The 22,916-nt window shown below is 42.9% G+C and overlaps 1 protein-coding gene across 5 annotated transcripts in view; it reads right to left on the bottom strand.

The window, feature by feature from the left end:
• The window catches only part of magi3a (membrane associated guanylate kinase, WW and PDZ domain containing 3a), a 133,138-nt gene that overhangs the window by 3,363 nt on the left and 106,859 nt on the right, over positions 1-22,916 (bottom strand). The window contains exons 5-21 of one of the 5 annotated variants that reach the window (XR_008602576.1): positions 21,367-21,529; positions 20,411-20,490; positions 19,669-19,726; positions 17,585-17,691; positions 13,136-13,336; positions 10,902-11,528; positions 9,026-9,057; positions 7,390-7,654; positions 6,322-6,416; positions 5,859-6,051; positions 4,593-4,808; positions 3,785-3,970; positions 3,581-3,674; positions 2,371-2,431; positions 2,032-2,169; positions 973-1,111; positions 216-671 (exon numbers count right to left, since the gene is read on the bottom strand). Coding sequence is in view for 4 of the 5 variants with exons in the window: in XM_055013065.1 (XP_054869040.1) it covers positions 619-671; positions 973-1,111; positions 2,032-2,169; positions 2,371-2,431; positions 3,581-3,674; positions 3,785-3,970; positions 4,593-4,808; positions 5,859-6,051; positions 6,322-6,416; positions 7,390-7,654; positions 9,026-9,057; positions 10,902-11,528; positions 13,136-13,336; positions 17,585-17,691; positions 19,669-19,726; positions 20,411-20,490; positions 21,367-21,529 (2,708 nt within the window). In the remaining variant the exon portion in view is untranslated. The remainder of the gene's footprint in view (positions 1-215; positions 672-972; positions 1,112-2,031; positions 2,170-2,370; positions 2,432-3,580; positions 3,675-3,784; positions 3,971-4,592; positions 4,809-5,858; positions 6,052-6,321; positions 6,417-7,389; positions 7,655-9,025; positions 9,058-10,901; positions 11,529-13,135; positions 13,337-17,584; positions 17,692-19,668; positions 19,727-20,410; positions 20,491-21,366; positions 21,530-22,916) is intronic. The other 4 variants (XM_055013065.1, XM_055013066.1, XM_055013064.1 and 1 more) reach the window with 4 other exon arrangements.

Below are 22,916 nucleotides of genomic sequence, written 5' to 3'. Positions count from 1 at the left end.
AGCTGATAAGAACTGCACAGCTGTGTTGAGAGCAGATATATGCAGCAGAAAAACCAGAGAGAGAAAAAAGAAGAGTGATGGACTTAGTGGTGCTGAAATGAGCTTTCGGATTTCTAGGAGCAACAACTCATAGAAATTCATTCTGATTCTGTCTTTGAATTGAAAGGTTGATGCCAGTGAATGCACACAGATCCTTTTTACCACTTGTCACTTACTGATCAATATCTGGTTGAGGACTGTTCTCCAGGTCTCCATCTTCATTCACACTAAGGATGAGGTGTGTGTTCAGTGGCATCCTAGGCTTTGCAATACCCTTAGAAAATAACTTGCGGGGCTCTGAGGCCTCCCAGCGCTCCTGCAGGTCTGTTCATTCTTCTAGGACTCACTGCTTTAGTTCAGCCCAACAGAGAAGTGTCTGCTTATCATTCATTAGGTGTTCACTGAGACACAAACAACTGATCTAGTTCAGTTTGACCATGGGGATGAAGTAAGGGGTAAAGAACAACACTTAAATCTGGGAGATGAATCACTTGGAAAGGGCAGGTCAAGGGCAAAAGTAGGAGGAGTACAAGGTTTACCAAGGTTATTAGGGACAGACCAAGAAAAGCAGTGAGGCCTTTAGTGATGCTCTGGTTTCATGTAGAAGCACAGGGTGGAAGAAGAGTTCAGACCTATAGGAGGAAGAGATAAATAGGTAGAAAAAGACAGCCGTGCCGGTGCAGAAAACAGATAAAGCAAAGGCAGATAAACAGCACAAGAGAGGTAGATCAAGATAGAAGTAGTGAGATAGAATGAGAGGAGAGAAAGGTCAAGAGAGAAGCTTGCAACACATGCATGAGAATAAAGAAAGTCAGCACCCTGCTATCAGGCATTTCCATCCAAGAGCTTCTATATATGTACGGTTAACAATGCTATTGTGTAGATGTGTATGCAGTGGTGACAAGGTCCATGCAGTTCTCAGCAGCGACTCACTGTGATCCGGGACCAAGCCCTGGCCAGGTCGGAGCAGCAGGTGAACTTTACTGCCTCCTGCTTGGATCAGCTCAATGGCCCGAGTGTGTGTGATGCCCTGCGTGGCCTCGCCGTTGATCTCCACAATCTGATCTCCAACCTGTGATGCAGATATGGTCCATTTATACAATTCACAAGCTTGAGGTCTTTCAGAATGCACCAAGCACTTCAAGAGATTTGAAGGAGGGTGCAGAGGGAGATACGTTAGGCAAAGGCAGAGGTCAAACAGACAAGTGTGTGCATGTGGCCAGACGCTCATAAGGGTCAGAATAAGGTTTATTGCCAAGTAGGTTTTCACATACAAGGAATATGACGTGGTGATGTGGTGCATTAAAGTAAACACCAACAATTAGAGAATTTTTAAAGAAGGATGAAAAATACGACAAAGTAAAAGTTAATGGGCATTAGGTGTTACAAGACAAACAAGAAGTAAGAGTTACAAGTTGAAAAAAACAGCAAGTGTTGCAAATATAAAGAATTTTAAATAACAAGAAAATAAAAAATTAGTTTGCAGAAATGTACAAAATATTTGCTTAAGAATTTGCAAATTTACATAGTATTTGGTGTAAACAATTTAAGAAGTACAAACGATGATAATCCTATTTAAAAAGCTGTGCATAAATGTAATGCATTGGGTCAGTGTCTGTTGCTTAAATTGTAGTTTTGCTTGCAAATGTTGCTCCACATATCAGCTTTTCCCAGCAACAGCTGTATGAGACACAACTTAGCCATCAGCTTATACAATTATACTTTATTATACTATAGTTTACATACTTCAAACCCCAAAATTATTAAAGCTGTAGCTCCAAAACCAAACAAAGAATAATAATATGAGTGACATTGATTTTTTGATCCCCTTTATTGGGTGTTGAAGGGAGCAGCTGTCTTTTAATTTGTACTGAGGGAGGTCCTCAGTGGCAAACTCTAACATCTCTGAGTTCCACCTTTTGTACCATGTGCTTCAAATTGCTATGATCTGCTTGATTAAGAGGACAGAGATAGACAAGTAAAGTAACTCACATGTATCCTGCCGTCTTTAAGGGCTGGCCCATCCTCAGCCAGTCGCAGGATGAACAGGCCCATGTTATACTCCTTCCCTCCTCTCAGACTGAAGCCGAAGCCCCGCTGGCTACGTTCCAGCTCCACCACAAAGCAACCCTGTTGTTCCCAGAGAAAAATATGAGCTTTTAAGACTGAGGCAGTACATGCATAATCAATACCAGCCTGGAGCTAAATCTGGAAAATTTGTTGATATAAATTAAGAAGAAAAGGTTCCTGAGATCAATTGACACCACAGCAGATTGACAAAATTATTGACATAATTTACTGTGAAGTGAGGAATTTTGGTTTGTGTCTCACCTGCTTGGGGCCTGATGTGATGAGAGTTCCCATCTCTCTCCTCACGTCCGAGTCACCGTTCCTACTCCAGAGAGAACCACAAACACATGATAATGCATGTTTTATTACAAATTATTCTTATCAGAAAGCTGACAATTTCAACAGGCTATATTAACATCAACCAGCGCAAACAATTCTTATATAATGATGGTTGTAAATTTGCTATCATTTATTAACAATGCTATATCTTTTAACATAATAGCAAGCAAAAATTGCTGTTCAATTTAAAAGTGAGGGGGCCATGCATTAAAATGAATGTATTGAGTGTCCAACCTATACATTATGTGTCATGTAGGCATTACTTTTAAAGTATAGATGCTCTTCATTGTAGGGACAGTGAGCAGAGAATAGCTAGGGAGTCTCATTCTTCTCCTATTTTGCTGTGTCCAGTGTGATCCACACACATTGCCATGCCTTTACTACAGCAGCATGAGGCTCTTTTTCTGTTGGTTTCTTTATACAACACACCATAGAAGAATGTGAACCCCTCAAACAGCTGTGTTGCTCTGTGACAGATAACAGGGACATACTTTAATGCTTCGCCGAGCTCATTACAATGCCTTTGTGGGAACTTAACTGTGCTGACACACTATCTAAAGGGTCTAGGAATTCTTAGCAGCTCTAGCATTGAAAGGAGTTTACACACTTTACGCTGTCAAGCTGACAGGCTCGACTCGCATCTAAGGCCGGACTGACCCAAAGCATGTGTTGGCGATTAAATGAAGCCGCTGAGGAACGGAGAACGAGCTAATTGAGGAGAAGCATTCTGATAGGCAGCGAAACAGAGCGGGTGAGGGCGACAAGTCATGGTAGGGAACTGCCGCTGCTGCAATGGATTAAAAATTCTGACATAGGTAATCTCGTTTAAAAGAAAGATCAAAGGGGAAAGCAAGACTCCATATTAATCTGTCTCTTTTTCTTTGCTTCACCATCCAAAGAGTGACCAAAAGGGGATTTTCTGTCTTTTTGGATAACAAGGAGTGTTCAGGTCACAGGAGATGATAATGGACCACACTGTAGCACAAAACCAGAGGCGCTTTGAGAGGATTGGGGCTAATTTACAGATCAAGTGGCAGAACCTGTTTTTTCCAGTGGAGTATTTAATGTAGATGCTGACAAGCTGCTTGTGTGAAGCTTGTGCCTGCATGTTAGCATGTGTGTACTTATGTACCTGTCTGGATAGCTGGGAGGCTGTTGGCCTACGGCTCGATGTTGTGCTGAAGGGCTCTGCTTGGCAGAATTTGTTCCAGATGGAGGAGCACTGTCTGCAAAAACACAAAGTGCATCAACATTCACATGCTCTAATTCCCAGGAAACACGTCTGGCATTTTCTTCAGAAATAAGCCAAAGAGAAGTGAGAAGTGTAACAGCTTACCATCTTCAGGCACAACAGTCAGGGTGACGGAATTCCCGGCGTCCTTGATAAGCTGAACGATATCGTTGTGTGACAGTTCCATGATGGACTGACCGTTGACGGCCGAGATTCGGTCTCCTACCTTCATCTGACCTATACGGTCAGTAGGACTGCCTTCAATAACACGGCCAATTTTGTGAGGTATAACTGGAACAGAGAAAAAAAGAGAAATGAAAACCTGTCTTTTTGTATGATTCACCCCAAGCCAGCTGGGATAGACTCCAGCCCCCCCATGACCCTAGTGAGGATTAAGCAGTGTATAGATAATGGATGGATGTTTAAATGTACATAGTATGTGGTGTAAACAATCTGAGATGTATAAAGAATAATAATCCTACATATAAAGCTGTACTTTTCCCATCTTAGTTTAGCACCTTGCTAACTGGCAATTAACGCAAGCTACAGCTGAGACTGACAGGAATGGCATTAGTTTTGCAGGTTTTTGGTCATCAGCTTAAGTGACTAAAATGGTGGACAAATTAAAAATTTGGCCTGATATGAAAAGTTCTGATCACCAAATTAAAAAAAAAATAAATCAACATGAACGGATCTTATATGACCTTATGTATGACCTTAAACACATTAAATGGCAATTCATCCACCAGTTGTTGAAATCTTTCATTTCCGAGAGTTACCCACTACCATGGCTAAACACCAATAAACTACCAAACTTTTGTGTTCTTAAATAAACCAGAGAACACTGTACTTAAATCACAAGCCTTTTATTTCATTGATAAGACCAGTATCTAGGTTTCTATGTATTCCTAACCTCCAGGCGGGGGTTTGTTCTTTGACGTGAGGATAACAAACCCAAATCCTTCATTGTCTTTGCGGTGCAGAGTAACGTCGAAGCACTCTGGCCGAGAGGACTGGCCGGGCTGGACGGTGTTTGGCACCTCAACACGAGGCATCTTGGGGGAGCTGTTGACCAGAGCGGAGGCGACCTGATGAGGCTGCTGGCTGCTGGCGTCTTCTGCACCCCCATCTGATGAATGCACACAAGTACGAGAACCAGATCTCCATAACTATAGCAACACTTTTTAATTGATACTACCAGTACTTGAGAAAGGATGTGTCCTAAACAGGGCAACACACAAGCTAATGGCTAATATAAATGTAAATCCACAATTACTTGTCAAAATGTCTCTGATTGTGAGATCCAAAACAGCGTCTTAACCAAAGACAGACTTTTTGCTGCATTTGTTTCAAACATTAAATATTGTCAGCTTTACACTTGAGATAAAACACCTTCACAATTTGTTATTCATAAGACAAGCTGATCTATCTCGGTCTCTCTTCATTGTGTGTTTGTTTTGCTGAGTCCCTATTTTGTAAGCCTGCATCAGGGAATCTCTTTCTAAACCCCTGCTTTGAAAGCGTAAACCCTTACATGATTGATGCTTAATTTCTGCATCGTGATCAAAGCTGTTGCAGCAATACATCAAATCCAGAGTAATTTCAAAAAGTGCTTGTACTATTCGTGGAGTGGCTATTTGTGGGGGTAAACAAGCCTGAATGCGGCAGGGTTATGTGCTGTTGAAACAGAAAACAGCATATTCTCTCTTTTTTTTCATCCTTTGAGATGTAAATCAACTCCACCAGCTGATCTAATCTTTGCTGCCCTACACACAGCTCCGATCAGCCTTGACAGATAAACAGAGAGCAAACAATCTTCTGTTTCGTTTCCCCCGTTTGGTTTTTCCTGTTTTGGTTAAGGATAGGAATTTCAATTCACTTTGCTGTGATTAAAGTAACTGCACCGCTTTCAAAACTTTATTTTTCTTTTCAGGGAAATGCCTGCATGGAATAGCAACCTAAAAGTTGTCTTTTTTTTTTTTTTAAATCATACTTCATTTATTCAGTGAGTAAGTCACCCAGAACAAATTTAGGGATTACTGAAAAAGTCCCACATCAAAGCCTTTGCTCCGAGGCTTCTCCTCTAGCATACTGATCCAAACCACAGGAGTAAGCGAGTAAGCCACGCTTTAAGTGCCCTCTCAGACATGTAGGGATGATTACTGAAGAGCAGACCCACCTGTGTGTGCTAGTTTCCTGCGGACTGTGAGCATGACTTGGCCATTGCGGGCAGCATTGGTCATGAGCTCCAGCACTTGTTTGTGGGATTTGCCCTTGACTGGCACACCATCTATACAAAGCAGCTCATCTCCTGCCCGCAGGCGCCCGTCCTTCTCAGCTGCACCGAGGGGAACAATGGCACCGATGTACACCTGTGGAAGTAAGAGGATGTAAGAGAGACAGCTAAACACACTGATCTGAGCATGCAGATTGACTGGCGTCACGCTAAATAATCAGCTGAAATCCTCTCAGTTGAATATTTGACAGCCTATCTGTCCATCATCCAACAGCTTTTAGCTACTATTTGAACAATTGAATATAGTTCAAATTCCTCAGATACTAATAAACTGCTGTTTTCTAGGATTTCGGCTGCCTCTCGAGCCTGGGTCTAAATGACTGAAGACCGCAGGGCTGCTACACACCGGCTGATCTGGTCCCTCGCCTCCAAGGACTCTGAAGCCGAAGCCTGATTCCTGGTTCCTTTTGATGAACACATCCAGGTCCTTGGTATTAGGAGCTGCAGAGAGGAGAGACAAGAGAAGCTGTAAGAAACTGCAACATAAAAAAAACAGACAGAACACACTGATTATGTTGTGAGTGATGTGTTGTTGGGCATGTGGGCAATGTCTCCATACCATATAATGCAGAGGGTCAATGCCTTCAGTCAAGGCCACAGAGTGCTTAAAAATCCTAATATTTCTTATATATGACATAGATCTTCAGCTTTCTGTGGTCAGATTAAATGCTGTAAATTAAATTCAATTACCTGATTTCACAATAGGACCAGTCTGTCTCAGTGTACCGATTTGTTATTTGGGACCCAAAAGTAAGCTGTGTAAAACATTTTGCCTGACCTGAGAATTTTTGCCCTAAAAAACTTATGCCATTTTAAAGGTTAGTATCTCCAGAAATATAACTCCTGCAATCATAAAATTTGGCGAGGACACATACAGTTTTTATTCCAGCAGATACAAATGACTGAATGGCTCCAGTACAAGCCACATTTTTAACTACTGTCCCTTGAAAATGAAAAAAAGTGCAAGATTTTCAAACAATGGTGGTATTTCACCAATTTTTGAGTCCTTTAAGATCAATACAATTTGATGTGTGGCAAGTATGGAAAGCCAGGGTTCCAGTTTTTTTCTATTTTGACATACAAAAATGGTGCCATGGACTCGTTTGTACAACCCCATAAGGATGCATATATTATCTATATATAAAATGGGAACCTTGTCTTACAATACTTGGCTCACATCAAACTATACAAATGTCAGAGGCCTCAAAAGTTGTAGAAAAGTCGACCAAAGACTGTATTTTTCAGCATATTTTAAGCTTCTGGTATCATGTGACAGGCATCAAAATAACAACAAACACAAAAACAAAACACTAATTGCAAATTTCTGCACACACAATGATATTGAAAAGTGAGAAACAGATTTTGTGTTTTCAGCAAAACCCACGAGGGCTAAAAACTACCCATGTACACTTACGCTTGCTGTCTAAAATGGCCCTGGACTTGAGGTAGAGCTCGGATGCGTCCGGTTTGGGTGAAGACGAGCGCAGGGTGTTGGCAGGGAAAGACAGCGGACTGGGCTGCATCTCCGGCTGACTGAGGGTCTCCGTGCTGCTGATCATTTCCTGTCGCTGCTGCTGTATTATGGGCTGGGAGCTGGGATGGGACAGCTGCTGCGGTACGGGATGAGCTGTCTGGTGAGGTGTAGGCTGCGATACGGTATGGGACATGGGAGCTGTGCACTGCGACACAGAAACAAGTGATGAACAGGAAGGTAAAGTCTGACCTCAGGTGGATGATTATTATAATGCAAAACATCTGCAAAACTAATTACCTATTTAGTACTTATTTTTAAGAACATTGCAACAGTATTAACCATCATCATATACTATTTGTATTTATTTTTTAATAATATATAGTGTGACATGTTCTATGATTTAACTAAATTATTTAGTTTTCACCTTTTATTGCTTTTCAACATTGAATTATGGTCAACTGAATTATTAGATTTTTGGCAAAAAAACCAACAAAAAAAGATACTTTAATGTCAAAATCAAAACATATTTACAAAATCATGGAAATTAATTAAAATAATAAATGTAAAATAAGTGATTGCAGAAGTATTTGCTGAGCTTCTTGGCCATCAGGCTAGATGCTATGTTTGTGGGCACTAAACAGTACACATGATTACAAACACACCATTCTCACCATGAAGCATGGTGGTGGCAGCATCATGATGTGGGGATGATATTTACCAGCAGGCCCTAGAGGGGCTTGTAAAGGTAGAAGCTGAAATGAATGTGGCAAAGTATGGAGAAATTCTGGAGGAAAACCTGATGCAGTCTGTAAAAGAACTGCAACTTGGGTGAAGATTTGTTTTCCAGCAGGAAAATTACCTGAAGCAAACAGTCAAAGGTATACAGAAATGGTTTAGGGACAAGGTAAATGTGCTGGAGTTGTTTTGCAAAGAAGAATGGAGTATATTGACCATGATTCAATGTTGAAAATATATTTTAAAAAATGGAAAACTTCGAAGGGGAGTGAATACTTTTTTTTATAGGCATTGCATATCTAAAATAGGAAGGTAGCTATTGCAGAAAAAAATCATTTGAGCTGTGAACCCTCCAGAATGGCATGCCAAAACTACTGCAGTGGTCTTAATTTTGAGAAATAGTGCATTCACACAAAACAATTCTGTGTTTAGGCAATAGAACAGTATGAGTAAGCCTGTTGCTGCCTCAGCTCCTCTCTATTTTAAGAGTGCAGCATGGAGGAGCAGCACAGGAACAAGCTGTTGAACATGGCATATCATCTTAAACACCCATATGCGGAGGGATGTTAGGTTGCTGTTTGCCAGGAGCCAGCATATTTACCCACATGCAGTTCCAGAAATAACAGCTTGGCTAATGTGGGCTCCCTAAATAATGTAGCTAACAACATCTAGCACAGCGCACACACACACACACACACACGCACGCACGCACACACACTTTTGCTTGTGGGTAACTGAGACAAAGTTAAAACCTTTTCTGTTTAATAATTCAGCAGCAGTTTTATAATCAGTATATTCTTTGATCCATCGTACAAAAGGACCAAAATTTGCCTTGACTTACTGGTTTTAGGGATTTCACAGGAGATGTCTGACCTGTGGGCAGAGAGGGAGAAGTCACTAAGTCATTAAGAAAACAACAACAAACATTTGCTATCAAGTATTCGGCTTAAAGGCTTTAAGGATGAAGTGTACTTTGTATTTTTCTTCACTCCGCTGACCTATTGGCCTTAAGTGGTGAAGCTTCACAATAAATCCTCTCCCACTTCTTATGTGGACTCGTATTCTCCACTTAGTCACTTAGCGAACTTGCCTCAAGGTTTTGTAGAAGTTCTGCATTTCTCTCTGACAGTCATGGTCAGAGTACAGTGAGTCAGTGTGTTTCAACCAGTAGAGGGCAGTAGACTCCAGCAGCAAAACTAGTTTACATGTAACGAGGGTTGGGAGACACAGAGATGACCTAAGCCATGGGAAAACATGCAAGTCTCTGGGTTAAATCTTCCAGCTGTTACTAGAACACTGCAAATACTCTCACTCTGAAGCTTTTCAGATTTTAAATGCCATTAAATCAATTAAATAAATGGAATGTTTCAAAGAATGTTTACTGGTCGAGGTTTAAGAAAAGCATTGTTTTCTTTTAAAATATTAATAACCTAAGTGTACTGACAGTAACTCCCCACTGATGGGTCCTTATCATATCACATCACATTTTAGACACTGACTGTGGTGCATATCAAATGGGGCAAGGGCACTTTGTCTCATTTCCAGATGTAAATCCAGAACAGGGAGCAGGGCCAAATAATTTCCTGTTTCATTTTTCTCTGCTGTTGTCATCAGAGGGGAGTTCTAGCCTCCGGCTGGGAGTAAAGCCTAACCTAATCCCAGCATATAAGTGACCCGAGGGAGGCCCTGTAGCATTGTTCCTTTTAGTCCTGGAAAGCTGTGATCTCCTACTCTTGTTAAGTAGCAACACACACAAACACCCTGCATATACATATGTGCCATTAAAAAATGCATATCGGGAGAGCACAACAACGCACACACAACAAGCCCCTGGAGCTTAGAGCAGAACCCAGCTGAGTACATCTGATATGTGGGTGCAACACTGATCTCTTGAATCTAGGCTACTGCACTGCAGTAAAGGCAAAAAGGAACAAGCCCTTCAAATCCGTGAAAGCATGAAGTAAGAAGAAGGGCAATGATTATCCACCATGCTCCATCTCTCCTGCCTTTCCTTCCCTCTCTTTCTCTCTAGGCAGTAAGTGAATCACCAAAACTGCCATCTCTTTGCACCTTCCCAGCACAGCTCACCATGTGACTAAGCATGACTTCCTCCCTGTTTGGGAAGGTGCATAGTGGATGATGCAGAGTTGGTGTGGACTAGAGCGTGAAATTGCTTTATTTAACATTGGGAGAGTCAGTGTGTGCAAGCAATACATACAGAACACCACAATCCATCCTGTTATTTATAAAACATGGTTTAAAAAAACACACACAATACCTGTTACAATAAAACAGCCTTCTACAGTTTACAAGGTTGAACAATGTTGCTGTCTCACTTTCTCTTAATTAATTTCAAATTCAAGCAGGCTATTCACTTCTGTTGTTTTGCTCACTACTATTTTTTGGGCAAAAGAGAAAATATGAAGGCCAAAAAGACTACTGGTGACACAAAGCTGTGTGGGGATTAAAATGATTCAAGAAGCGTGGGACTAAACCAACAGACTATGTCTGGGCACTAACACCTGTTTGCTGTCTGCACAGTAACCAGAGTAGATTAATATAGACAGCAGAGATTAAACAACAGAGATGTCACAGCCTCAGTACTGTGAACTCACCACCTGTGACATGCTTCTAAAGATGAGCTAAATAGTGCCAGCTCTCCTGACAGCAGCAGCACGCCGTTGCAGCAATGTGAACTTTGATTTTTGCAGACTCACCTCCTCTCAGCACCAGCACGTTGACTTCACTGCCCACAGGGAGGTCTTTGAGGATGTCCACCACCTGGGAGTGGCTCAACGTCTGGACATTCTGTCTGTTGATCTCCTTGATAACGTCGCCCTTCAGCAAGCCGCGGCACCACTGGGCATCCAGGATCATCTTCACCTTCTGTCCCAGGGGGCAGTCTGCAATGGCAAAGCCAAACCCTCCTGGGCCTTTCACCAAGGGCACGCTCACCAGCTCCGGCTGTAACAGTGTGGGATCAGGGCCTTCTTGGTTAAGGGCGTGAGGAAGGTGATGGTGGTGTTGGTGTGGATGGTGGTGGTGGCGCCCGCCGTTGGTCATAGGTGGCACTGCAGCAGTCTGCCGGGGAAGGCTTCCTCCATCTGGGATGGTGTGATGGGGATCCTGTGGTGTGGAGGTGGAGGGAGACGGAGAAGTGTCCTTGGAAGTGCCGACGCCTCCTGATGCCTCCTCGCTACTACTGGAGTCCTCTGGCAGGGGGTAACCCCGACACAGGACCATGTCCACATACTGGTTGATGGGGATGGACTGGAACATCTGCACAACGTCAGCATGTGTCTTCCCTAGCACACATGTGCCGTTGATGTCCACAATCACATCACCTGAAAGAGGAACAAACAGCTGTTAGATATTTGGGCAAATGCAAATATCCACTAATGTCACTGACACAGACATCACAACAATTACAATAACATTTTTTTAACTGGACTGCAGAAGTAGAACCGAAGTAGCCTTTTAGATGTGGGGTGAAACGAAGTCCAGCTGCTTTTAACTGAAGCTCTCATGATCACCCTGACCTGGATGACTGAAAATCTACATACACATAAGTAGAATCTGCATTTGGGTCTTTGACATTCAAAGCTGTTAATGAGAAAGGAGAGAGTGTGAGAGAACATAAAATAGAACAAGATCACTGACATGCTGTTTTCTTTTCCCTCCTTTCATCTCCCTGTAAGGGGTAGTCTCTCATCACCCCTGGCCTGGCCGAGATATAGGCCTGGATTAGCGGCTGAATTGCTGACTGGCTAGCTGGCTAAAAGCCCAGAGGAGGATCCAGCCCACCTACACAATCAATACTCTCTCCTAGCAAGTGCAGCGAAGGTTTCACTCTTGAAATGAGCCCCACTGTGTTGCCTGCTCAAAACCACTACCTGTTGTTTTAATGGCTTATCTATTAACTAAGCATCCAAAAAAGATAAGAGACTCAGAAAGCTCAAATTTTCTGCCTTTGGTCTAAGTAAATGCTGCAGCAGTATAGTCAGAAATACAGAAGAAAGCTGCATGAAGTTGTTACAGTCTACTGCTTGCTATTAAAATCCAATGAAATTAATTACATTCATCTTTTGGTATTATCAATTATCCTCCCTCTCGAGGGAAATGAAACATAGAAAATAATTACTCTGTCTGTTTCACTTTCAAGTTGATTCTCAGCAGTGAGCAGACGTGGCGCAGCGATCAATACTACTGTAATGTGAACCCTAAGGCATCTCACAGTAATTCCAATGACTACAAAAACCATGCATGTGATCATACTATTTATATATACAATGAAAGAGGATTTACTGAACCACTTACACAAGGAAACGAATAAAGTGAGCAGCAGTGACTTTTTAGAAAGCAGACGGGCAGAGCTACATGTACGCTGCTGAACGCTGCATGCACATTCTCCAGAGAAGCAGGCTTGTCACCCTCCAGGCATTAAAAGACAACCAGTATACAGGCTAATTAAATCTCTAATATATGTTTGCACATAAAAATCTGTGCATCAACTGCAAATTGAACACGTGTTTCATTCATGATTTCCTATTTTCGGAGCTGCTCCACTGAATCCTGCCTGTAAACGTTTGTCTTTGCTTGATCAAGCAATGTGACATTCAGAGTGAAGGTCCTATCCTGTGTGTTCTCTCTAAATGTGTTTGTTTGTGTGTACTCAGGGTACATAAAACTGTATTATCTACAGAATGAGTGCAAATGCCAGTCTTGGGTGTGTGAATAAACATACATGCCATGTAAACCCTGTGCCACTGGATTATGCTTTGTTTACATAAGTTATACAAACCTTTGACTTTTCCTTCCACAAAGAAATTCCTCCTTGTATTACGTTGCATTATGGTCATTTACTGTAAAATGGCCCCGAACTGCTAAACCAGAGTGCAATCCAGATACTGGAGTGCACATTTATAAATATTATATCTGCCGGGAACGTTACCAGAGGCAATCTTGTTGTCGTGCGCGGCGGGCCCATCTGGAAGGACGTTTTTGACCTGAAGGAACTCGTCGGGTCGGTCTCCTCCAATAATGGTGAACCCAAATCCCTGGAGGCTTTTTCTAAGTGCTGTCTGCAGGATGGAGCCCTGCAACTGAGACGGATCTCGTGTGAAGCCCCGCACTCCCCTGCCAGGCTCCTCTGCTGTAGAGATGACGGTGCAAAAACAGAAGAAAACACTGACTAGAAGTGATTAAAAAAAAATCTTTAACTCCCTAATTATACAAACAACTGTACACTTAATTGCTTCTGTTCACCTGCTGGAACATATTACACACTCCTAGTCTAAAAATAAACAGATATAAAAATCATCTTTTGTGTCAAACTTAAATTTAAGGCACAGAAGTGGTTTATCTGCAGACGAAAGCAGCACATATTTAAAGTTCACAGGTTTACAAGATGGGATTACTTATGTGGCACAATGACATGTTCCTGTATGTGAAAATGAGCCTGGGATATGAAGAGAAACTGAAAAGCTTGCTCATAAATTGCCATCTGTCTCTATCATAACGACATTCGCACAGTGACAACGTGTCTGACAGCACATCACTCACTGCTAGTAATTACACGAACACCCCAAGAACCCGCAATTTAAGTGCAAACTCAAACAAATCACACACACACTTCACACTCACACAGAACTTATAATTTCGGTGCTGTGTTTGCAAAACCAATAAACACCCAGTTATTGAAAAATGTCTATTTTTTGCCCCAGTCTCAACGCAAACAACCAATTCCTTTCACAGCAGTGATAAATCCATCCTGAAATGCACCTGACATTTTCCAGGTAAACTTTTCATTGCAAATTTCCTTTGTGGTGCCTGCAGGAAGTGTAAATGGGGCAACTTTATAGAAGACAGGAAGGGAATTATATTAGACCGTGTGTGTGTGTGTGTGTGTGTGCGTGTGTGCGTGTGTGTGAGAGAGAGAGAGAGAGAGCAAGATAAGAGTGATGAGCCAGAAAGAGACAGAGGGAAATAGAGTTAGCCTTGACAGAAAGAGGGAAATTCTAACTAAATCCTCGCTTGCCCTTCCCTGTGGTGCGTGCCTATGAGACTGTGAGTTATGTGCTGTGCCCTGCATGCTGGGCTTCTTCTCTGGCAGTTCCCACACTGATAGATGGTGGGACATCAATCTCATTAGGGAGAGTACAGATAGAAGTCCCCCTTTCCCCAGCCTCCAACACTACTCCCAATGTGTCATGGGATTGTGATTTGCATAATTGCATTGCAATTGGCAGATGAATGTGACCGCTCTGTAGGAAAAAAAAAAGATTACGCCAAGTATCATTAACATGATATTCCTGCATTGGAGCAAGAGGCAAGAGATGTTTGCAAGAATGTAAATTAATGTGCAAGGATGTGCAAGCAGGTGCAAAAAGACAACAATTCTCATGAATGGTTCAGGCATGACCACGTGTAATAAATATGTTGTTTAATACAATTCAGCCCCCTCAGACGGTTAAAGACATTACATGCTCACACAGTATGTCAAGAGACTGTCAGCACTGCTTCTTATATGATCATCATGAAAGCAACATTGACAGAAGAGAAGAGAGAGAGAGCGGCGAGTGGAATGGGGAGGGGGCTAGACACTAAAGCCATGTTTACATGGTCTTAATTAAGCTGTGGGCCACAAAGGGACAGTCTGTTTTCTCAGGGGTGAAGTGATTATATGAAATGTCTGACAGGATTGTCAGCGCTGTAATTATGGTTGAGCATAGCGCTGCGCTTTGCTCCTGTGCTCTGCGGCATTGTCTGGGAGGTCAGGCTAGCCAGCCTTGTCAAAACAGCATTTAGAAGCCACCTCACGCACGTCCACACACTTGCACAAGACCACTAGCAATTAATTCTCATTAACAAGGGTGGGAAGGTGCAGAGTGAGCTCAAGGGAGACAGTGGAAGCTGGAGGCAGCGGTACACAGAGGCAGTATCATCCACAGACTGCAGAGAGGCTCAGCTGTGGGAGGTGGGGTCTGGACGCAACAGAGTGAGGCAGACAGTTCTGTCCATGGGGTGTCTGAAATACAGAGGCTAGTTTGAATACCAATGTAGTCATGCTTTGTGTGTGCACACATGGCAGAGTATAATAATTCTTCCCCATCCTACAACAACATGGCGCATCTGCTCCTCAGACCTTTACATTTCCTGAGAAGAGGGCGATTAGAGCAGTCAAGCAGCAGCATCCACCACAGGTGGTAAATGATGAACAGATGACCCAGTAGAAATGCAATTTATGATCATAAGTCACTTTCAACCGCAGTCACCTCTTTCTCCTTCTCTGTCTCTCTTCTCTCACTCCCTTCCTCCGTTCTAAAGAGATCTTTCAACTGCGGTGAATGACTGGGGCAAAAGCATTTTCAAAGAGACCTCAGAGTCCTCCCTCTTTCATATCTACTTGTCAAAATGAATTCTGCCGCCCAGCAAAGCGCTGTTCCATTATTCAAATTGAATATCATTGCTTCAGAGGCTATGGACTGTTTATCAGCAGCCTGTCAACTGTTAGAACATCTTCTAGACAGACATCTTGGCATGAAGGAGATACTAAAAAGTGCTCCAGTATTTGGATAACACATCTAATGTGTTGTTATATAGTTTTTTTTATTCACTGAACAAAAAGCGAGAAGTAGAAGCCGGAACCTGCATCTTAATAATGCTGCCATCTGCGCTGCATCTTTTGAAGGAACTAGTGTAAATTTTTGATAAACTGACTGTTCACTCAGTGCCATGGAAAATTGTATATATTTTTGAAAACATTACGTGTAATAAAATGTTGATCCTTTTATTGATTTTTATGCAAGATGGCTAATTAATCCCAGAACACTACGAGTATTTGTGCATTCTGAGTGATATAATAGCAGCAAAAAACTAACAAGACTAACTGTCGACAGCCATATGAAGCCGTGCATATGTTTCCAACAAACCCCCACACACTGTCTAATTTGCAATAATACATTAATTAGTGATGTTTCGGTGCTATACTTTCACCAGGCAAATATGTAATAAATGGATTCTTCGAAATTTTTGGATACATTTATACCTCTCCAACTGCCTCGTGAAACACCTGTGCAAAGATCTCCTTTGTCTTAAATCCGCCTCAACAGTGCTGTGGACCAACAGCAACAATACTCCCACAAAGCAGTGGCCCCAGAAGGACAATCTACCCTGCCGCTTTTTAAAAACTGCTCGAGGAACAGCTCGAGGAACATGGCAAAGAGCAAGAGGCACTGATGCAGCCTCCAAACTCTCCAGAATTTAATCTGATTGAGCAACCAGAGGAAGCACAGAAACAAGCTGGTTCTGCAGGGACCCCAAATTGCGACTGACAGGATTCACTACAAACATCCTGTTGCCAGAAAATACAGAACACCTCCAGAGATCATGTGTACGTGGCCTGACAGGTCAGAACTGTTCTGGCAGCAGAGGGAAACCTATAGGGTATTAGGCAGGTGGTCTTAATGTTTTGGCTGGTCAGGGCAGATCAGGCTGATCGTAGTACCATTAGTTTTGCAGGTTTTTGATTATAAACCTAAATTTGTGGGGCATTTAGATATTAATCTGATGATACGGATGAAAGGCTTCATAAAAGTTGTTCTAATTTATCCAAAGGAGGACGTGATTGACTTCACCAAATTCCATGGCAATTTGTCCAATAGCTGTTGAGACACTTAACTCAAAGCAACTGTCAACCCCACAGTAGAAGTCCAAGTTTCACTAAAATCAGCAGGGTTCCTCCTCTGAGAACCTTGGATGTCTGTGAGAATTTTTCTATCAATCTTTCAAATAGTTGCTGAGATTTCAACCTTGACCAAAGAGGTAAACCAGCCAACCGTTCAGCATTACCATCCCAAGAGCCACGCTGTCAGCATGGCTTAAAAATCAGTAGATACTTCTCTAAGAATAACATTAAAGCATAAGCTGGAAATTTTCTCTTTGAGGATCTTCTCATATAAGTGTCAGAGAATGAAAACATGCATTAATCATGTGTTACTTTGTGCTCCCTCTCCCTCTCTCTCTTGAACTAAATTTCATTTAGATCTTTATTCTCACTATTGTCTATTTCCCAGCTGACCAGCTGCAGAAAAACTTCCAGGCCCTCAGACTAAACCAGGACCTGAAATGTGAAAATTGCAGAACAGGATAAAAGTTTGCAACTGCAAAATATCTTTATGATCTCAGCATTTAATTCTCACCTTTCTTAAAACAGATTCATAGCATCAAAATACGCTAACATTCCTGACCTGAAAGCTCCCCCCCCTTTTCCTGCTCCCTATTGCTACTTGTTTATATAACATTCACAGAACATGACAGCATTGATCTCACTCCATTGCAGATTCTTTCTTAACGAGTTTGATGAACATGTCCGCTGCTTCCTGCTTGTAGGTAAAGTTACCTGAGGGTGTGGCTGCTGGCGGCGGAGCTGCAATGGGTGTGTCCACACTCAGCTTTCTCTTAGCTTCCAGTACTGGATTCTCAAACTGGGTCTTCTGGTTGATGTGGCTGCACAAGAGGAGAAAACAATATTTGGTGACCAAGAATCGTAAACAGTAAAACAGAGTGTCACGCAAAGCTTGAAAGAGTATTGCAAATATATGTTCACATTTGTATTTCTGTTGGTTCAACACATATTTAACTATTTTTGTTCATGAGTTCTCTGTCGGTTGATTTGAGCCGCCAGATAATGTTTCTGCTTTTTTATTCATTTGTGGTTTCGCCGTTTGGCCCCACTGAACAGAGCCAGTCCACAGTGCCGATAGTGTTCTTTGTCTGTCATGCAAACCTGTGATTTGCCTATGAGGCCTGTATGTGACATAACCTATGCAGGGCAGACAGCATGTCTAATAGCATGTGAGCTGTTCTAATGCAGTACGTGAACCACAAACCCAAACCAGCCGCTGCCAGAGGTGTTACATTTTTAACTGGATTGAGAGCAGGTCTAAACCTCAGACAATTAAGTATTGACATGTCGCATGAATTTACACAGAATTTGGATAGAGAGAATCAGCAGCAATCTTTGATGAGATGGTGCAGATTGACCTGATGGGATAAACATCTGCTCAGTATGTCATAATCCCAGAATAATAAGATTCAACAAACTGTACAATGACAAAAATGAAGATGTGTACCTTTTTAATATTACATGGCTCTTTTTTTCCAACTTTTCTGAAAATAAACTGCCTTATTGACCCAGTACCAACAACTACACTTTGGGGACTTCACACCAAACTCAATCTAAAAACAATTAATGTCTCGCAGTCACACCTGTGTGCTCAAACATTTCCTGCTACCCAGAGAAATGTCCCTCCATGGTTAGATGGTAATGGAGAGAGGTAGCTCATCTGCATAATGAGCTTTAACGGTTGTAAATCCCGGTCATGACAGCACCTTGGGAAGACAAAATGCATTGATGCTGCACAGTGAATCAGCCACATGCTGAGCCACTGATGGTATATGTGTGTGTGTGTGTGTGTGTGTGTGTGTGTGTGTGTGTGTGCGTGCGTGCGTGCGTGCATTCAACAAAAAGCACTCTGCACTCTCACTGAGTATGACTCATGCACACAGATACCCTCTCCATTAAGTCTGAAGAGATAAACATTCTCCTTTCTTTCATTTCCACTCTTTCATTTCCTCTTTTGCTCTTTTGCACCTCGTGTTTTCAAGAAATAATGGGACTTTGTGTCACGTTGTTGCATTTGGTCCTTCATTCACAACAAAATTTGCCAGACAAAAAGACAGAGACAGAAGAGAGGCAGCCTCTCAATGACCCTCTTGCATAAACAGGGGCACTGATTCCCCCCTGCCTGCAGGTCTCTTCCTCTTTGTCCACAGTAATGTGACTAAAATGAAACATTGTGCTCTTGTTTACGCTCTTGATCAGAATGGAATCTCACCCTTGTTTCCCTCTGAGGGACCCCTAAACCTTCATTGTCTGCTCTCTTCACTGTATTTTCTTTTTCACATTCACACACACACACACACACACACACACACACACACACACACACACACACACACACACACACACACACACACACACACACACACACACACACACTGCTGTAACCAACTCCATTGCTGCTGCTCTCATAATTGCTGTCTCTAGGTCTGTGGGAAACTACTGTTTGGACAATAGCATAATATACCACTGTCACACGGGGCACACGTCCCCCGAGATTCTACAGCTACACTTTTAATACTTTTGCACCTTTGAAATTCAGTGATGTGACTTTAAAGTTGCAAACAATGTGAACATTAAAAGACACAACCCAGTGTAAGAAGTGTATCTAGTGAAATCAAACATGCAGACACATCTTCAGAGGATCAAGACAGATAAAGACTGAAACCCCGGGCAGAGCTTTATACTTCAGCAAAGAAACAAAGACACTAAATGTAAGCATGCGACTCGCCATTTCATCTAGAACATTTCACAGCTGTAGCCCGCTGGGTATCTCCAGGCACAGGAAAAAGTTTACTCACTCTACGTAGTAGGTTCCGTACTGTGGGTCCTCAATCTTCTCCCAGCCATAGGGCAACTCTGAGGGGAGAACCGGCAGGGAAAAGACAGACGCAAATCACTTAAGGTACTGCTGAGGCACAACATGGACAATTGGACACACGCAATGAGGTGTGGCGCTTTGACTGGCAGCTTCACAGCATGCTTAGCTACACCCACAGAACTGGAGGCCCTCTTTTATTTGTCAAGATGTGTTCAGGATTCGATACATGCTACGGCGAAGGAATTGGAGGGAAGGAGGAAATGCACTGAGTTGTTATAAAGCCTCCCAGGAAAATAACAGCCTTTCATTCCAGTTGTGTGTAAGTGTGCAACTGCTTGCGCTTCTGCTGCTGCGTGACAAACACATGCAGCGCAGAGGAGATCTTTACGCAAGAGGGGCCATAGAAAATTGCCTTTTGAGAGATGCTGCACTGATGAGCTCCCTGCATGTGTCCACGAATCCATTAGTAGGAGAGGGGCAGACTGGAGACTGGAGGTTCGCACTGTGTCACCGGCATGACAGTGACTAGGACCGCTCATCTGTTCAATCCCAGTCTGTTAGCCAGCGCCCCCTTCAGAGAGGCAGGGATGCAGCTCATGCACATACTGCTCTATGCAGCAGGGAGCTGAGAAAAGTGCGGGTACAGAGGAGAGCATGAGTGGAGCTGAGGGCTGTAAGTGCCGGTGTTACCACCACAGAGCTATCTGCACATATCGTCTCACCTCCCTCCTCGCATTTCTCGGGAGGCTTGGCTTTCTTTGCAAGACGGGGGTCCAGCCAAGTGGTGGTCTTACTGTTGTGACTGTAAGAGAAAAGACAGGGCTTCAGGCACAGTATAAATTACATTACAAACATTTAAGATACTGTGACAGTTCAGCAATTAGTAGTGGGGAGCTCTCGGGAGCCACTTTACCCAGGAGGTATTCCACTATCTCTAGATAACAAACACAGCTCCTTGAAAACCAGATTGTGGCTAACAACAAATCTTTTGGGATCAAATGACTTATTAAAGCAGCTTTTAAAATATTAGTAAAATTTTAGAAGACCCCACGGGAGCCTTTGTAGTACAAGGAAAAGAGAGAGAGAGAGATAGAAGGAGAGAGAATGGGACAGAGAGAAGAGGGAGGAAAAAGGGGCACCATAGGAGGAAAACACTGAGCAGTTGCAGAGATCATTCAGAGCAGAACTGAGAGAGGGGTCAGGGGTGGTGAGCTCCATTTAGCTTGTTGTTTCTCTCACTGGCAGAATGAGCTATTGATTTAGCGGCAAGCAGCAGAACCTGGCTCTCTCGGCGGCTCAGCATTGACTGCTTGCCACACTAACGGGCCAGGTAAACAATGCGGGCCTGCTGCTTTTAGCACCGGCCAACAAACCCTGACATCAAACACAGGGGAAATAAAAGGAAAAACTTAATTGAGAACAACACAACTGCCATCGCAGAGCCTACAGATAGCTCCCATGTCCAACACCTGGCTTGATACGGTACAGAGGAATGCGCTGGATGGGGAGCAGAAAAGAGTCATTGCCAATACTCTCAACACACTTGGTTTGCCATGGTGGAAAAGGGGATGGAGGAGAAATTGGGAGTATAGGGAGCGGGATTAGCACAATGCTGATGTAATGGGAGTGTAATAGGACTAAAACAAGGCAGGCAAGTAGCAGCGGAAAGGCTACTTACTCTATGAAATAGACCATGCCGGTTTCTGTGTAGGCCATTTCCCAGTTTTTAGGCAGGGGCTCCTGACTTTCATCCTGTGTGTTCCATACACGTAAGTCCATGGCCCCGGCTGATTGGTTGTAGCTGGGCACCGTCTTCCTCCACTCTGCTTTATCCTTGTGCTCTGTGACCCGGCATGGAGAAAGGGAAACGGGCATGGAGACAGAAATGGGAATGGGTTGTGAGTAGGGGTACGGGAGATGATAGAAGGAGAAGGAGATAGGAGGTGAGATTGCGGCGCCATTGGAGCTCCTCTGGGCTCCTTGCATTTCTCCCTGCTGCTGCTGCTGCTGTTGCTGCTGCTGCTGCTGTTGCTGCTGCTGCTGCTGCTCGAGCCGCTCTTCCTCTGTACACTGGGTGGACGGTTACATCCACAGGAAAGAAAGGGGCAGAGAGAGAGCGAGAGAGTACACAGAAAGAAGGACTGGAGCACAGCAACTGCCATAGGATTTGCATGTCAGCAGCGATGCACTGGGAACTGCCTCCCAGGCAAGGTTAGAGCTGACCAATGCTCCAACCCTGCCGGGAGCGCCACATCATAACTCTATTAGCATCACGCTGCTGCTTGTGTGGGTGTGTGTGTGTGTGTGTGTGTGTGTGTGTGTGTGTGTGTGTGTATTTGCCTAATCTTGATTTGTGTGTGCGCGCCTGTCTGCATGAGGCTCTTATCTGCAGGTTTTCATCGGACGCTGTATGACCTAGCTTCAACATGGAATTGAATGCTCACTATGTTGGGCTAATTGAATGGCAGGGATAGAAAGAGACAGCTGTTGACTGGAAGAAGTCAAGAGGCTTTTGTGTTGAAATTGGGGCCTTTTTTCATCGTGGAACCATGGAGAGGTCCTATAGTCAGAATAAATGACTGCACATGCACAATTGCTCGAGCGTATAGAAGCTTTTATCCCTTGTAGAAAATCATAACCTGGACCATTGGAAACGTGCGCATGTAGGCTGTATAAACTGACACAAAAGTACAATGATGTTGACAATAAGGCCCAACCATTGTTAAACTACAGTTGAGGTATTAGAAGAATTTCTGCTGCTAGGCCTTTCGGCGGATATTCTCACCTCCCCAAACCATCTACACAAAATTATAATAAATTGCATTTGGGATGACACAACTAATGAGCTCTAGAATTAGAGACATCTGTCCACAAAAAAGTGTTTCTTCCTGGCAAGGCTCCACACTGCCATCCAGAGATAATGTGACTCTGACAATGTGTCTCTTTCTTGCTTTTGGATGTGAAATTCATTCCACACACTCACTGTTCTATTATTTTAAAATAAAAAACAAACAACTAAATTCTTCTCTATTGCTTATAGGTTCAGACAACAAAGAAGGTTTCTTTCTGTTCTGTGGTTAAAACAGTGTATACAAACAATTTTTTAGGGATTTGAATTAACATGTTTATCTTCCAGATGAGTTCATGCTATTGACATTTTCACGAAAATGTGCTGCAAGTGCTAAACACTGATTTTAATTCAAAATGTCTTGCAGCTGTCAGTCAAGT

Source organism: Amphiprion ocellaris, chromosome 8, assembly GCF_022539595.1.
Source record: "Amphiprion ocellaris isolate individual 3 ecotype Okinawa chromosome 8, ASM2253959v1, whole genome shotgun sequence".
Taxonomy (NCBI): domain Eukaryota; kingdom Metazoa; phylum Chordata; class Actinopteri; family Pomacentridae; genus Amphiprion; species Amphiprion ocellaris.
The sequence above is the reverse complement of the archived record's forward strand: the minus strand, read 5'-3'. Positions and strand labels throughout refer to the sequence as shown.